This window comes from Erithacus rubecula (assembly GCF_903797595.1).
Source record: "Erithacus rubecula genome assembly, chromosome: 14".
Lineage (NCBI taxonomy): Eukaryota > Metazoa > Chordata > Aves > Passeriformes > Muscicapidae > Erithacus > Erithacus rubecula.
Window position 1 is genome coordinate 14,146,244 of NC_136666.1, and position 16,868 is coordinate 14,163,111.

Here is a 16,868-nt window from a genome sequence, read left to right on the forward strand (position 1 = left end):
ATTTACCTTTTAAATTAGTTTAAAGTCAAGTCACATACTCAGCTGAACTCCTTAGGAGTCATATAGAATAATGGTTTTCTACTGTATAATAAATTCACAAGTCAAACAGCAAAATAGATCTGATAACTATTTGCCTTCGTCTCTCCAAAGGTTGAGATCTAAGTGGTCAAGCATGGAAATATTTTTGGAATGGAATGGTTCACATGAATATTACTGAATGAAAAATGCAACCTTTGTCATAATAGCATGTGATTCCATTGCATTAGGCAGCTACATAAAGAGAATTAAAACAATCCATTAAATTAAAGTTTGAATTATTGTATCCTGAAATGGAGTCAAGAGATAAACCCTTTGCTTTAAATAAATAACTATTTGGCTGATATTCCAAGGAAAGCACATAATTATATGGTCTAATTATTTCCTAAATAATAAAAAAAAAGTTTTTAAATGTAAACCCTAAGGTATAAAGATGTAAACTTGTGGGCACATATGCCACTTTTATCATATAAACATTTTAATTCAAATAAAACAGTGATAAAATCTACTTGCATGTGTTTTAATCTATCTTTGAACTCAATTCACCTTAATTTAACACAGTTTTAATTATTTTTTATCATTGCTTTATTTGGACACTTTTCATCCTGTATGACAGAACTACATTCAACACCTGGATTTGTTGTGGTCAATCTAGTTCTGACATTCTCACCTTTATGAAATATTTAATTAGGTCCTGGAATTGCAGAGCCCCCCTCGAGCCAGTACTGTGGTGAAAGACTGTGTAAAAGCCTGCCTGGATTCAACTTATAAATACATTTTTGATAATTGCTATGATCTCTACACCCAATTAGTGGATCAGGTAAGGTCAAAATAAAATTGTTTTGTGCTATTGCTCATTCATTATTGTTAGTTTACCTTTAGTAAACAGAAAGCCTTCTGGTGCTCCTTCATATCAAAGCACTGAGATTTTCATTTTATTTATACATGGAGGACCAACATACCATAAATACACCCATAGGCAGCTATAAATTCTAAAATGTTTGACATGAGTTTCAAAATGGACACATTAACTCATAATGTAGTCATCAAGTTGGACATGACTGTGAAATTGTCCAGTGGTTTGGGGAAAATGACATTGGATTGATTCCTGTTCACTTAAGATGTATAACAGGAAAATAGTTATTTTAAATGTAACATTTCACTTCTGTAGCTTTAGAAAAAAATTTTAATTTGCTGAAGATGATATAATCTTTCCAGCTGTAGATTTTAGCACCTATGATGTATACTTGGATCCAAGCTTTAGTAACTGCTTTAAGAAAGCAGAGGATAATTCTGAAACATTTCTTAATATATGTCTATCAGGTTGAATTGTCAATGCAAAATAATTATAGCATTTGTTGTTTTCCAAATATCATGCAAAATCCTTGAGAATACTTTTTAGTTTTTCATATAACATGGTTATTCTCTAAGCAATGTTAGAATTAATTACTGTCTTAAAGGAACAACACTTCTTTATCATATTACCTCCTGTACCTTGTATTTGTTTTCTGGATGGTACACTGAAGAAAGTCAGTGACTATTCCAGCCTTGAACAGGGTTAACTAAGTTTTTTGGCAAATGCACTTATTGTTTTGTGTATATAATTAATAAGAACACTCATACAAATGATATAAGGCTTAAATTGAAATTTAATTGAAAGTATATTTCACTTGAATCCAGAATATGAATTTCTGTATTTTAGGAAAGGTGATATTTGCTATCAATTCAACGTTTCTGAAATGAGAGTTTATTTTCTCATGTTGGATTCCTGTTGCATGAGAAAAATTGACTGGAGCTTTTAATGTAAGAATTTTTCACCAGCATCAATAAGCACTCCACACTTAGTGCTGTTGTGTGTTTATCCTACAACAGATTATATTATAAGCTGAGTAGGAGTATAAATTAGTGTAAGCAGCAGCTTCAGGCATCACATCTATTTACGTCATCAACTGTTCTGTTTTCTCGCTAACATTCACTCTGCAGCAATTTGATCTTGTCTGGTAAATATAATATGAAGTGCTGCTAGACTGAGTATTACATAAGTCTGCAGTTTATCAGTAGATCCTAGTCCTCAGTAAAAAGCTGAAAGTGATAATGTCTTACCTCTGCAAAGTGTTATGACAACTGCAAAAGCTTATCTGTATTCAAAAAATTCACAACTTTTTAATGTGAATCCATACAGTCCTTTAGCCTGTCTATTTTAAAATATAGTTTTAAAGTGCAGGGATATTACAGTTTTTCTGCTTGGCAGAGAATGTAAAACTTGCTTAAGTAAGGGTTCTCTCCAAATTATATTTGAGGCAGAACAGGCAATGTTGTTATTGTATTTTTCTCTCACATAACTCTACTTAGTGGTAGAGAAAGAAGAAGTCCTGAAATAAAAAATTTAAAAGAAAAAAAAAATCCTCAAGTATTCACTCAGCTGGAAAACTGAGTTCACTGTATTTCTGCACCTCTTGAGTTCTCTTTCACAAGATTTCCAGCAGGGGCAGTTTTTTATGGAAACTTTAAGCAGAAAATTGTCTGTACAGTTACAATCACCAAGCACTGCAAGAAACTTCAGTGCAGTGTAAAAATCAAAATTTAAAATAAATAGATTGCATTCAAAATAATTTACTTCTAACAGCAAATTACTTCAAGAATCAAACAAAAAAAATCAAGCAACATTCACATATAATGTTAATGCTAGACAGTTAAACTCTCTTTCACAGAAAGGAGACAATTCTGAGAAATATAACTGGTCTAGCTTTAATTGAGAGGTGAGCAAAATTAATTCAAAAGACTACCTGAATTCTTCATCAGCTCTTGAGCTGTACTAGGAGACTTTGTTCAGCATGATGCTCTTATGGCTTCCTATCAATATATCCAAAAGTACATTTGGTTTTAGGAACACTTAGGTGTGCAGCTCATTTGAACCTATAGCTGGGGAGGCTTTCCAGTGGATCCAGGTGATTGGCTTGTGGTACCACTATTACAATAATGAAGCAGTAAGCAATATTGTAATTAACATTTCATTAGCTTTGTGTCCAAGCCCCTCAGATTAGACCAGATTCCACCTTTAAGCCTTCCTCAGTCCATTCCCTTATCTCTGCTGGGCTCTCATCAGGTGAGGTCTCCTCCCCTCAGAGGGAGTTCATCCCTGGTTCTGCAGCACAGGAGGTTCATGCTTTAGCTGCACAGCTGAGCTGTGAGTACTGAGAACTGAAATCGATGAGCCCCAAAGCAACAAGAAATGGTTTTTATGTAGGTCAGCACCTGCTCTCACTCAGGGGAAGGGCTGGCAGCTGCTGTCCTGCTGAGGCCCCAGGGCTGTATCTGTGTGTAGCTCAGGGTCACCACCTTGTGCAGTTGCTTTTGGCTGCAAGCTAGAATTCTTAGAGATGCCTGCCATAGTATTTCTAGAAAATATGCTTGAGGTCTGATTGTGTGGGATCGTTTAAGTTTGGGGTGAAAATAGAGCAATGACTGTTAAAATGGGGGGGCTCAAACTGGAGATTTTGGACATTTGCCACTAGAAACGGAAAAAGTAAATCACAAAATATGCTCAGCAGTCTCCAATTTCTCTTTTTATTACTTTCTACCTTTGTGTCAGGCAGACAATCACCATTAAAAAGCTAATGTCTTGCAGCAAAATATCACCCCTGAGGATATTTCCTGGAGTGAAGCATTGCAAATGCTAACAGTATGCAAAAATGTCATGCTACAGTTCCACACCAGAATACAAAGAACAGCTGATGGCAAAAACCAATGACTAGCACAGAGAGTAAAACATGATAAGTTGACAGTCTTACTGACATGTGTATTGCTATCCTCATTATTGGAGATAAAGTGCTCTGGTAAAGAACTATCTAGTTCCTTGTGCAGCACATGTGGCATTTTCTCTTTTTAATTAACAGTTATCTGAGTGAAGTGCTTAGCAGCCCTATGTTAAAAAAAACACCCTGGAGAAGTAGTTTAGAAAGCACTTTGATACTTTCTGACTCAATTTACAGATATGTCACTCTTTCTGTTTTCTTGAGAAAACAAATTTTGGAATCCTGGCTGGTGCTCACAGTGACTGAAGTCCCTTCAATAATTCTTTTTGCAGTCTTCTCCACTGAGTGACACCAATGAAATGCAGACCATACCCTTCACATTATCTCAAGAGCTCTTGATCAGTACAAATAATTTCATGACTGACAACGCCAATATACTGGAATAAAAGCACTGGAGTACTTTATATTTGACACCAGCTCATCAGAACAGGCCTGATATTCTACTGATGTTAGGGACCTTTACTTGAGTCCTTACTCAGCTCTGAATGTTGTCACAGCTCAGCTTGGTGCAGACAGGAGGTAGCAAAAAACAATTGACTCTTTCAAGAGTCAGGTGTTGCACAGATGCCACATATTGCTTTAGTTGCACTGGAAAGGTTCTGACTTCTTCAAATCTGACATGCAAAGGGTACTTAGAGATCTCTCCTTGTGTTGCAGCATTGTGTTTGATGGGCAGCATGTTAACCACAGTAACAGAAAAACATTTGGTAAATTGCCTCAGAACAGAAGGATGCATTTTGTGCTGTGGTATTTCCAACCCCATTCAGAGAATTCTCTGTCAGAAATCTTACAGATATAATTTCTTCTTAGCAGCTTGTCCAAGAACATTGGTTAGAAAGTCAAAGAGCTTGCAATACCAGAGGGGTTCACTTTGGTCTTCCTCCACCTATTCCCTGCAGAAGCAGAACATTCTGGGTGGATGGGTCAGGTCAAAACCACAGCATCACTTGGCTGGCCACTTCAGAGGAGCTGTGCATGTTACACTGCCCTGAGCAGACAGACCAGTTAAACCTCCTCCTTCAACATGCCAGTCCTTGAAGAAAAAGATTGGCAATTCTCAGCGAGAATTAATCCAAAAAAATTCTGTTGGTACTGGAGAATACATAAAGTTGCCTGGAGAAGGTGTGGGTGCCCCATCTCTGGCAGAGAAAAGTGAGAAAAGTGTTCAGTTTGAATGGGACTCTGAGCAACCTGGTCTAGTGGAAGGTGTCCCTGCCCACATCAGGAAGATGGAAAAAGATATCTTTGATATCACTTCCAACCCAAACCATTCTGTGATTCTGTGATGACTCTTCAAATAGGGTTCAGTCTCAAATAAGTTAACAATTTAGGAGTCAGTCACTGTGCAACAGCACTGCATGGGGAAATCCCTCACAGGTCTTGAATGCATGTCTGCAAGTGGTTTCTGGCTTTAGTCTCTCTTGAGTAAATTCTGTAAAGCAAAATTTTCATTCTTTTAGATACTAAAAAATAATTTAAAATTATATAAAATTCTAAACATAGTCAGGCATAATATTTGAATGTCTACATATGTGTATATTTTATATATAGTACAGATTGTATATTTTCTGGTGATTCTACATTAAATAATATTATATGTAATATGTGTAATATTATATGAAATATGAGTAATAAATATGCAGTTGAAAATATGGAAGAATTGTTTAAATACTATTTCATTATCTAAGACTAGTCTATAAATTTGCCCTCTGTAGCCTTGTGCTGATCAAGGCTACTGAGTTGGTTTCCACTCCATCATTATTTATACATAAAATATTGTATTATGAATCCTAGCTTGGGGCTTGCAGCAGACAGTAATAGATAACTTTCTGATATCATAGGATTCAATTTTTCTAAGTCACACAGATAATAATGGGTATTGATGGCACAGAGCATAACAAAATGAAGCCAAAGAAAATTAAAGCAGACATTCATCTTACAATCTGGTAAAATCAGTGATGAGAGAAGTTGAAAGCCCTCTGTTTCTCAGACCAGTCTTTACAGATTTGTCTCAGGGTAATATAGATGTAGATTTTAATCTTGCTTCACACTGTGTCTGAGATTGCTTTCTCCACTCTCAACCACTTTTCCAGAGTACAAAATGTTTGTTTGTCAACAGTTTTGCCTTTCTTTTTTTTCCCTATTAAACTCAGAAAACTTCTTCTACATATCAAAACTCCAGTAATGATTTTGGAGGCTCTATGCTGCATGATCGATTGCTTGCATATGAGTTCAGGGAAATTGACAGTAAAAGGGAATTGAGTAAAACATGATTCAGTGCAAATAATTTATTTTGACTCATATCCTATGAAAAATTGCTTTTACACACTTCCTCCTTCTGATTTTGATGTCTTTGGTGGCAAAAGAATGAGTTATCACCTAGTCTGGATGTTGCATTAAAAAACCCACAGAGTCTCCACTACTTACTGTATTTGTGAACCTTAAGTGAATGAGTTTTCTTTAAAGACACTTTTCTCATGAGGTGTTTGCTACCACTCTAGGGTGATCCTAAAGACAAGAAGTACCGAAGTCGATTAATCTGAGAGTATAAAAACCTGTCTTGGTGAGATATCATCTGCTCTTGCTGCTTGTTTGATCTGCCAGCAGAAACCCCTTAGGAAGATCATTGTTGTGCCTTTGGCCAGTCACGCACTGTGATTTTAAGTACAGGGCATCTTATGGCATTTCATGGTTCTGGGCATGTGGGCAGCATTACCATCCAAAGTGATGGTACAGGAGGTCAAGATGTTTTAAATAGCCTTTCCTATGTGAAGAAGCTCGTGGAAAAGAAAGTGATTCTGCTAATTGGCAAATTTTCATTCATATCAGTATTTGGAAAGGTCTCTTGGATACTGGAAGAGGAGTCCTGGATTTGAGTTTGTTCAGTGCTGTATCAAACAAAAAAAGAAGATGGGACACTTCACAAAACCATTTATTTTAAAATTAATAACCACTATGATCATCAGTTTAATTAAACATTTTGTCACCTTTCTATATCAAGAATTTATGTTCCTCTTGACCTTTTCAGTTGTATTTTTTAAAAATTCTCATTATTATCATCCTCTACAATTACAAGTGCTATTTAGGGTCTCCTACATCTTCTCACTGTATTTGTGCCAGTGTGGCACTAATTAGGCATATCAGCTATTTAGCTCATGTTTTTACACTGACAGTGTCTTTCAAAGGGGTACAACAAGAAAGAAAAGAAATCTGGATTGAACTCAAGTTTCCACCACAGTTTTACCTCATTACAACAGCCCTGCACCAAGCCTGCCAGAGCAGGGGAAGCTCTGCCAAACACACAGGGTGGTTTTGGGCATTGCCCTGTGCAGGAATCCAAGAGTTGGACTCTGCTCCTTGTGGGCCCCTTCCAACTCAGAGTATTCCATCTTTCTATAATGCTTCTACAAAGGTGTCTTTGTACATAAAGCAAATAATAGTGCTGACAGTAATAAGGTAAAAAGAGCTTGAATGATTCTGAGCATTTCTAACACACTAGGTAGATCTCAGGATAAAAATGGAAATAACAGCTAGGGATGGGCAGAGTATGCACTTTCTTTTCAGGGCATAAAACTACTGCTGTAATGTGAGACCTTTTTCTAAAATACCTTCTCTGGGCCATTTGAAAAGGTCATACAGATTTTAAAGAGATTTCTTTAAAGAGAACTTTTGTAGAAAGGACCTCCTTGTGCAGCTATTACTTTTAAAATTAGTTACTTTTTGCTATCTGTGTTAAAGAAGAAAATTTTTTATTCTGTGATTCACATTCACAGCCATGGAAAGCTGTCTCAGCTGCATGTCACTTGCTGTGAAATGCAGTTCTTGGATAAGATGCTGAGCTACTACAAGGTGGTTTTGTCTTCTACAGCTGCCTTTCAGTTGATTTGATTTAACAAGCTACTGAGGAAAAAAAAAAGGTCTGTTAGACATACAGCTTTGGTAAAGAAGCAAGGCCTTTTTAGTAATAATACAATGTACTCCAGGGAAAGCCCTTGTGAGTGACATTAATGCTCTAATGTTCATCTCTGTTTTGAAAAGCTCTCTCATTTGCATGCACAGTTGTTAATTTTTGGTGACACCAGACCCACCTGCTTCTGAGCTTTATTTCTGCTGCTTTAGACACTGAGGTGGTACCCTTTGCAGTTCAACTGAGTATTTAGCAGTGTGATTAATACTACTTGTCTAAAATATTCCACAGTGGCCACAAAGACAGTTTCAAATAGGTGTTGTTGAAATTCCCTTTCTGCCATTCTAAATGCTATTCATAGATAAAAGTTAATTGAGGTTAAAATAACATTTAATTAATTCACTGTAACACTAATATAGTGTTAGGCATATTAACAAAGATACCAGGTTGATTGAATGGGTCATAGTTGGACTAGGAATGAAAAGTACATGGAATATGTTTAAACTTGCAGGATCACAGACATGTTTATTTTCTGGTTTACTAGCTGAGACTCACACAGCAGTGTAGAAGAACATGTGTAGATGTAGCATGTGCAGACATATTTCTGTGTGTCAGAAATTATTTGTGTATGTGTCCATACAGAGTTAAAAATATTTCTTTTCATATTTGGATCTCTACAATGAAGTTATTTACTGGACATTTGCTTCTGCCAAGCAAAGGAATGCAAAATACTTTTGCCTAGGAAATTGTAGGCTGGGGCTTGTAAATAAAGACTGTAGAGACAAAGACTATCTATAAATGCACACTTTAGTGAAATTTAAGAACATAAAATTCTCTACAAAATAAAGGGAAATTCAACTGCTTCTTCATTTAGACCATACATCATAAGCAGCTATTAAGCTGAATACCTTCAGCATGCAATTTAAAACAAAACATTAAACACTCCTCAGCATTGATTTTTTTTCAGTCTTTGTTGTGTTCAGTGTAAAAGTTCTGCCTCAACAAGCAATTCTACCTGCGCTGAGTCTCAGCACAGCAAAGAATTTAATAATGTATCTAATTACAGTGTGAACATGCACTAGAAACCAAGTCTTTATTGATCTCCTTTGCTGGCATGACAATCTTTGCACTATGGTTCTTTATATTTGTGCAAGCCAAGTACAGTTTTTCATACGTTCTGCTCTGTTGGTTAGCCAGTCTTGGTCCAAAATTTGTAAAGGTTCTTCATATTTCACTCTTCCCAATCAAGGAATAATCTATAGGTGGAACACCTGTAATATTTTCTCTAATAAAAATATATTCAATCTTGTTTCATCAGAGTAAGAAACAAGAAGTTCCTAAAGAAGAACAAGGACCAACAACAAAGAATTTGGATTTCTGGGCACAGCTGATTACTCTAATGGTCACCATTATAGATGAAGATAAAACAGCTTATACACCAGTCTTGAACCAGTAAGTAATCACTTTCCCCATAAAAATTAAGAATCATGGTTTTATTAAAATAAGGTAAGAGATACACCTGAATCAGAAGTTGTATTTTAAATAGAATCTAGAAGGAGATTTTTATCCAGAATGTAGCTCTGACATAGTTTGATAAAAACTTAGTGCTCTGATAATGGAAAGAAAATCTTTTGGTTTAGGAACATTAAAGACAGGTGGTATATGAGTCATCCCAAAACTTCAAGTAGCAAAATATTCTACCAGTGAGATAAATGGGTTGAAGAGAATTTTCAGTGTGATGGCATTGATGGTGTGAGGGTGTCGTGGCACACATGGTGTTCTAATCATGCTGTAACTCTTTCAAGTATGATTTTTAGGCATGTAATTGTAAAAAAAGTGAACTTCACCAAAAGACCCTCTCTGAATTTATAATGGGCTGGCCAGACTGACTTGAAAATGTATAAAGTGGAGAGCAGTATCCTAGAGATGGAACTTGAGTTCTCAGAATTGAAGATGTAGCAGATAAGGGAGGTAAAATCAATAACCAAGACAAGTCAAATAACTTCAGTTTGATACATGAGTAGAAAGGAGAGAAACAATTGATAAACACAGAAAAAGAAGGCAGTGCTGGTGTTTGAACATGAAATATATAGAAAGAGTGCAAAGGAGCATGATTCACATATTACATCTGGAGAAACAGGCCTTGCACTAATTGAAATGTGACATGATGAGGCCCTGGGGAAATGTTTAGCTCTTTCAGCTGTCTGGACCCATTCCACAGAGACAGTGCAGAAAATCTGGGTATAGTCTGGCTGTGATGACTTAGCAAAAGTTAACATTGAAATCTACATCTGTATTATGGCTAAACAATTCATAGAGGTTTCTGCAATTGTATTTCATTGAATGCTCTGAAGGGGAGCAGGAACAATCTGGTTTTTTCAGCCAAAATAGTGTAGAGACTAGAAGGCACTCTGTACATTGAAATGTACTTGTCTGTTATAAAAGGTACCATTGTATTTATAGCCCCACAGTAAAAGTGACAAAATAACCTCCTGGTGATAACCAGAACCTGAAAGATATTTCATTGACTTCTCACTCCTTCCTTTACTTAAAGTAAACAAAGTATTGGTTCAGTCCTGGATAATAAGCATTTCTTTGTTTAGTCATCTGTTGCACTGACCTTATAAAGGAGTAAGTTCCTACCCTGTTGAGGAAAGAAAACACTTTTCCTGTTTACTCCATTTTTATGATGTAGTGTTGAGTTTCTCCATTAATGGAGGTTCAGCCCTTTGTCTGACAGGCTGTATAAATAATCCAGTCATTGTAAAATATCTAATTGAGACAAATACATGTATGTGATTCATTTCAGCCTCTTCATTGAAATCAAACAATCGTAATAGCAGCTTGATTAGCCTAAAATTTTTTCTAGCTGTATTTTTATACAAATGGGAGGGAGAAAGTAAAGGCATAAGGAACAGAGTTCCTCTGAGGGGATTAGAAGGTTCCCTAAAGTACAGATGAATGATTGTGTAAGATGTGAAAAGAGAAGCAGGAGTGGATGGAATTGGGACAGATTAAGGGAGAGAGCTCGTGTGTCTGACTTCTCTCTGGTTTTTGCTGTTGTTTTGTGAGGGAATAACATGTCTTTTAGAAGTAAAAGATGAAGAGGCTGTAGGTAGAAAAAACTTGAAAAACTGTTCATAGCTGCTTTAGATACATTTTTTTTAAAGAAAAGCTTCTCCTAACACAAAACCAACATGTAGAAACTTGAGAAAAAAATAAGACAGCTTCTTCCCCACTGCTTACCCCAGAAAAGAAAATGGGTTAAAATGGATGAATGGGAAATATAAGTTGAATACACAAGAATACTGAATAAGTATGACTCCTTATTAGAAATACATGGGCATGCAATGTCTCTGTGGATTATTCAGGCCTGCATCTATTTGAATCCTATTTTAGAAATGAGGTAACTGAAGATCCCCAGGAGAGCATTCTGATAAAAGTTTCCACAATTGTGTAATACTGCTCAGAATTCTACTCCTTAGCCAGTTTTGGAAACCCTATTTTTATACCTACCTTGGAGGCAAAAATTACACTGTCATGGAGTAGTTTGGACTGTATGAGGTTATGAATGCAGATGAAACATGACATGATGGCCTCAGCAAGCACTGCAGCCACTGACAGACCAGATCAGACCACCCAGTGGGAGTGTGGGGGCAACCTGCAGTTCTTACATGACATGAGAAACTCGATGAGTTGGAGGGAAAAGCATGGTCTGGTACTAAAATCCTCATTCTAGTAGATAAACAATGTAAAATGTGTTTGAAACCTGGGCTTCCTGGCACATCTAAATATGCACTGAGAACTTGCTATCAAAATATAATATTTTTTTCTAATAAAAGGAGCATCAAAATATCAAAAACAAAATCTTCAACTCAAATAAGTTGGTATTTAACCTTTGATTATCCCTTCTCTTTAATAAGACAGCTGCTTCTGTTGCTATTTATCTGTAGCATGGGGAATGTGTTGTGCATTAGCTATGTCAGCTTCTCATCTATAGTAAATTGCAAGGATAGCTCTGGTATTTCCCTCATGCCCATGACTGACAGCTGTGCAATGCCCACCAGTCTGTTAGAAGTATAAAACCTGACATCAGTTTTAGACTTCACCTAACTGAAGCCAGGTGGGATGTGTTGAACTAATTTAAACAACATTGATAATTGCAGTTGGTGTGTGCATGTGCTCACACAAGTTAAAACACACAAACAAATCTATTTATCACTAATCAAACAAGTGCATTTTTATCAGACCCAGCCTTGCCTTATGGCCAGCCTTGCAATATGCTCTAAAGACAGTGTCAATATTAAATCAGCTGTTAAATACTCCCTCAGAGCAATTCTGTCAAAGTTCAAGTCTGGTGCTAAGAGAGCTCAGAGTGGACTGGAGGGAAAGAAATTAAGACAGCTGAAATCCATTTCAGCTTTTGAACAGAAATTAATTTTGTGTTAACAGAATTAATATGAAGTTCTTTAACTGAGCAGTCATTAGCATATAGAGGGCTCAGCAAACTGAGCTATTGCTTCCTATTAAAGCAGCAGAGCTAATGAGCTGTTTGAGTACTTTGCTGATGTGATCAGGGTCAAATAGGTCTCTAAAATGAATACATTACTTAGATCATACTGCTGCCACTTTAAAGTTGCACATAATTCTCATTCTTTCTATATCAACAAGACCCTTAAAAATTCTTACAATTTTACAGAAATTATTACAGAATATTTCTGAATTTGATTGGTGCTTTGCTAAAAGGTCAAAATACTTTGGATCTAATTCTCTTGCTAGTATATAGTATAATAACCTCAACACAAAAGCCACACAGCTCTGTGTATTTCCTCATTAACAGATCCCTTTTCTATCTATTCCTGGTGAACTGTGGATGTATTTGTGTGGCTCTCACTGCCTCCCTGTGCTATAAACAGCTGCTTTGCCCCACTGGGAGATTCTGTGTTCTACTTTCTGCTCTTCATCTGCCTGACCTGCCTGGCTCTGCCTCTGTGTCCTGAGAATGGCTCATATTAATGTCAATTCCACACCTGCATTAAAGACAGGCCTTTTTTAACACAAAAAAATGTGACAAAAACCATGGTGTTGATCACTAAAATGCCAGCTTTTGCTAGTTGCTAGCGGTGAAAATGGTCACTCAAATATTAAGGCCTTTCTTCTGCATTGAATAAGAAGCTGTTGGGACCTATGAAAAATTTGTGTAAAAATACTCAATTGATAACAGGAGAAAGTATCTATAAAGGACTATTCCTCAAAGATGACACAAAGCATGAGACCAAAACTTAAATTTTGAATCAAAATCTGCATTTCACTATTTATTATATTCTTTATTATTTTATCCATACATAAGTCAAAGGGGAAAGTCTTCAATGAATTAGATTCTACAAGTATATAAACCAATATAGCTGCACAGAGAGATTCACTTTTTTCCAGTGTCACAAGGGAATTAAGGAAAACCTGTGACTGCTAAACTTCTGAACCAGCTGTTTCATGTTCTTCATAAAGCATCTGATTTGTCTAAAGTTGAGAAATCATCTGCAAGATAGATTAAAGTTTCTGGATTTAAAATGTCACATAAGGAAGTTTTTATTTCAAGGTTGGGTGGTTTATATAATTGTGACTAAACAAAATATGATAAGTGCATACTAGGAGAATTATTTTATGGAAATACTTGCCTTTTGCTGTGCAGCTGTAAGCATCATTCCTAGCAGGTGAACTGATCTAATGTGATTAATTACAGGTTCCCTCAAGAGCTGAACATGGGAAAAATCAGTGCTGAAATCATGTGGACTCTGTTTGCACAGGACATGAAATATGCTCTGGAAGGTAATTAGAACAAACTATTAATTACCCTAGTGAGTTCACTAAGACCTATTTTCACTGCAAGTAATACCTGGCATCAGATTTCTGTGTGTGATTAGAGCTCTCTGGTGCACTTGTTTAAGATGCTTCCTAAGTTAGTGAAAAAGAAGAATTATTAGGAATCAAATCATTGCATTGTGAATATATGAAGTTATCTGTGAGAGAAGAACACAACAGAATTCTGACTTAAAATGCTGCTTCTTGGATCAGATAAAAATATTCAGTGTCCAAAGAGACACACATTTGCTTGCTAGGGAACACTGTAGACACTCCAATTTTTCTCACTAGCTGAAAATTGCTAACTTGCCCATAAGGAACATTTGCAGAATGAAATTATGGAGAAAGCACACACTTATAATTAAATCTTTTCATGTTCAAAAGGCAGGATGTATTCATTCTAGTTCCAGCAGAATCAAATGCAGTTTCATTTTCTCTCTTAAGATATTGTGGTTAACCATTATTAAAATACGTGGGTTTTTTCTATATAGCAGATTGTCTCCAACTAATGGCTTCAAACACATGATAAAATATGGTTATTGCAGCAAACCTAGTAAAAATACCTGCATGAAACTGGCATTGTTTTTAGTCAAGTCTGCTACTAACTACAGAGCAAGTCTGAAAACAGTGAGAAAAAATGGTTAGATAAAAAAAAAAAAAAAACAATGCAATTCAACTGGCATAAAGGATTCAAAAAACCAAATATCTGAAGGTACAGATCTGTATTATTCTCTCCAGAATGTCTAATGTGATAATATCAGTGCAGTGATGAAGACATGGCAGATTTTAATGATGATAAAGAGAAGACACGAGTGGCTAGAATGGCTATTGGTGGAAGAGCTGTTTTGTTCATCTGCTGTTGTGCTACTTTATTTTGTTATTTGTGTTGTTTGAATGTGGAATTTCCATACTAAGCACAGAAGAGGAAAAAGAGGAGAAAGGAAGGAAGGTAATTAAAATATGTACAACAACAGAAGACATGAGACATCTTAGATGTGGGTAGGAGAAGAGATGCTCAAACTATTGTTTCAAAGTGCTGTTCTGTAGTCATGTCAGAGTGAATCAGAAGCACAAGCTTGAGAAGGGATGTCAGGCAGGAGACCATCCTTGAAGAGTGATCAGTGAAGGAAAAAGCTTCCAAGAGCTGAGAAACATCAAGACCAAGTGAAAGCCACTGTTTTAGATTAAAGTACATTCCTGGTCTCACCAGTCAAACAACCTTCTATCTGGAGAGGCTGTCAGTCAGGAACAGCTATTAGAAATCTGCTGTTGACTAACTCAGTGTTGTGATTCCCTTACAGATTACTGAGGATTTCTAATAGCCACCAATTTCCATGACTTGATAACCTTGGGGGTGAAGTGATACTCTGCACACAGACATCCCTGAGCACCAGAGCTTGTAGTGCTTTGGCCGTTGAACTATAAACATTCTGCAACAAAATAAATCACAAAACCTCACTCTCTTTGTTCACTAGAGTACTGATCACTCAAAAGGCAGCTTCAGATCAAGCTGTGGTTTGTTTCTTGGTTGTAAAGAATAGAATAAGCTCATAAGAAATAATTAGTTATACAATATATAAAGTGTGGATGTTTGGACTGAATCAGGACTTTAAAACAAATATTAATGTTAATATTAATCCTTATTCTGCAGAGAGAGCTGTAGAAGGCATTTGACTTTTTATGTTTCAGATCAGTCCCTAAATATGGTCTCATTTCTGTGTTGCTGTGGATACTGACTTTCTGAGGAGATGAAATGCCATTGTTGGCATTAGGAATTCTAAGCTGCTCCCAGAATCATTAGTGAAACAGTTCCTGCATATAAATAACAATTAAAGAAAATTGAGATTAATATAAGTTATTACTTTTAGATTAGTATAAATTATTATAAATGTACACCATTTCACCTTCTATTATTTCATTTCTAAACAGGAACTTCAATAAATCCAGTGACAAAATATAGATCGGTATGTTGATCCCCTACCCAGCTTTCATGGGATTTGGATTATTTATTCTTTCCATAGATATTCTGCAAACTGGGTTTAACTCTGTTGTTGCTGGCAATAATATTTTTTTCTTTAAATTCTATAAGATTAGAAGCAAGCTCTTAAATATGTTCACAGTTGGTCCTCCTGGTTTTAATGGAGTTCATTAAAATGCATTGCATTCTGCTATGCCACTCTCGCCTTCCAAGTTATTAACATAGGCTACCATCTGTTCATACCTAGTGTCCAGGGCTGTGATTGCAATCTTTCCCTACTCCAATTTAGTATTAATCTCCTGAAGCAGCATCTTTTGTGTTACCATGTTGATTCCTTTCTGCATCCAATCAAGAAGCAATGAACTGGTCCAGCATTGTTTGCAAAAGGATTGTTCATGTGATAAAAAAGATTAGATTAGCTCATCCGAGATCCTGATTCTGGCTTTAGCCACTTTATGTATTCACAAATACATCCAGCCGCATCCATCACCTTAGATTCAGGAAAAAGGAAGACACTCCAGCAAACACTGGAGCATGCACTTTCCACTCCTTTTCCTTTTCTCCTGAGCACAGCTCAGAGTGGCTGTTCAGGCTGTCTCCTCTCTGTACAGCTGAATCCCTCTGGATCTGCTCAGGGTGTGCACTGCAGATCTGCTGCTCCCAGCAGTGCCCTCTGCCCTGCTCCTCTTGTAGAACAAACACCCCAGCTGGCACCACACACCCTCTGCCTTCTCTCCTCCCTCGGTCCTTGCAGGACACTGCAGCAAGGAGCTGCTGCTGTGGCTGGAGAGCTCAGAGGGGACAGCAGCTGCCAGGGCAGTGCCTTTGGCTAAAGAGCAAAGCCATGGCTACTCTGGCTACCAAGGCACTACACTGGCCTTGGGGGAACAACTCAGATTTTTGGTGAGGGAGGAAAGGATGTCCCAAAGCACATTCAGATCTGCACAGCTGCCAAGATCAGGGCTATGCTGTGCCAAGCTGACATGCCTTGGAAACAAAACTGTACTAAAATCTGGTGTTGAGTTCATAATTTCATTCTAGATTTTCTTCCAATTTGAGTAAATTAAAATGTTTAGCCTTTGCATAGCATTAAATTTTTTAGGCAAACTTTAACAAATTGTGTTCACACCAGTTATATTTCTTTTTTCTGGTCTAATGGATTATTTTCATGTATAGATTTTGCATGAAGAACATATCACATGTTTCTCTTTAAGAATTGTCTTCATTACATTTGGTCTCTTTGGGGTGTTTTACTTCTTTTCAGGTTATTTGT

The 16,868-nt window shown here is 36.6% G+C and overlaps 1 protein-coding gene across 1 annotated transcript in view; it reads left to right on the forward strand.

Moving 5' to 3' along the window:
- UNC13C (unc-13 homolog C) overlaps positions 1 to 16,868 on the forward strand; it is a 112,858-nt gene that overhangs the window by 55,414 nt on the left and 40,576 nt on the right. Inside the window, exons 15-17 of the mRNA XM_079317692.1 lie at positions 728 to 856; positions 9,077 to 9,210; positions 13,499 to 13,584. Coding sequence (XP_079173818.1) covers positions 728 to 856; positions 9,077 to 9,210; positions 13,499 to 13,584 — 349 coding nt within the window. The remainder of the gene's footprint in view (positions 1 to 727; positions 857 to 9,076; positions 9,211 to 13,498; positions 13,585 to 16,868) is intronic.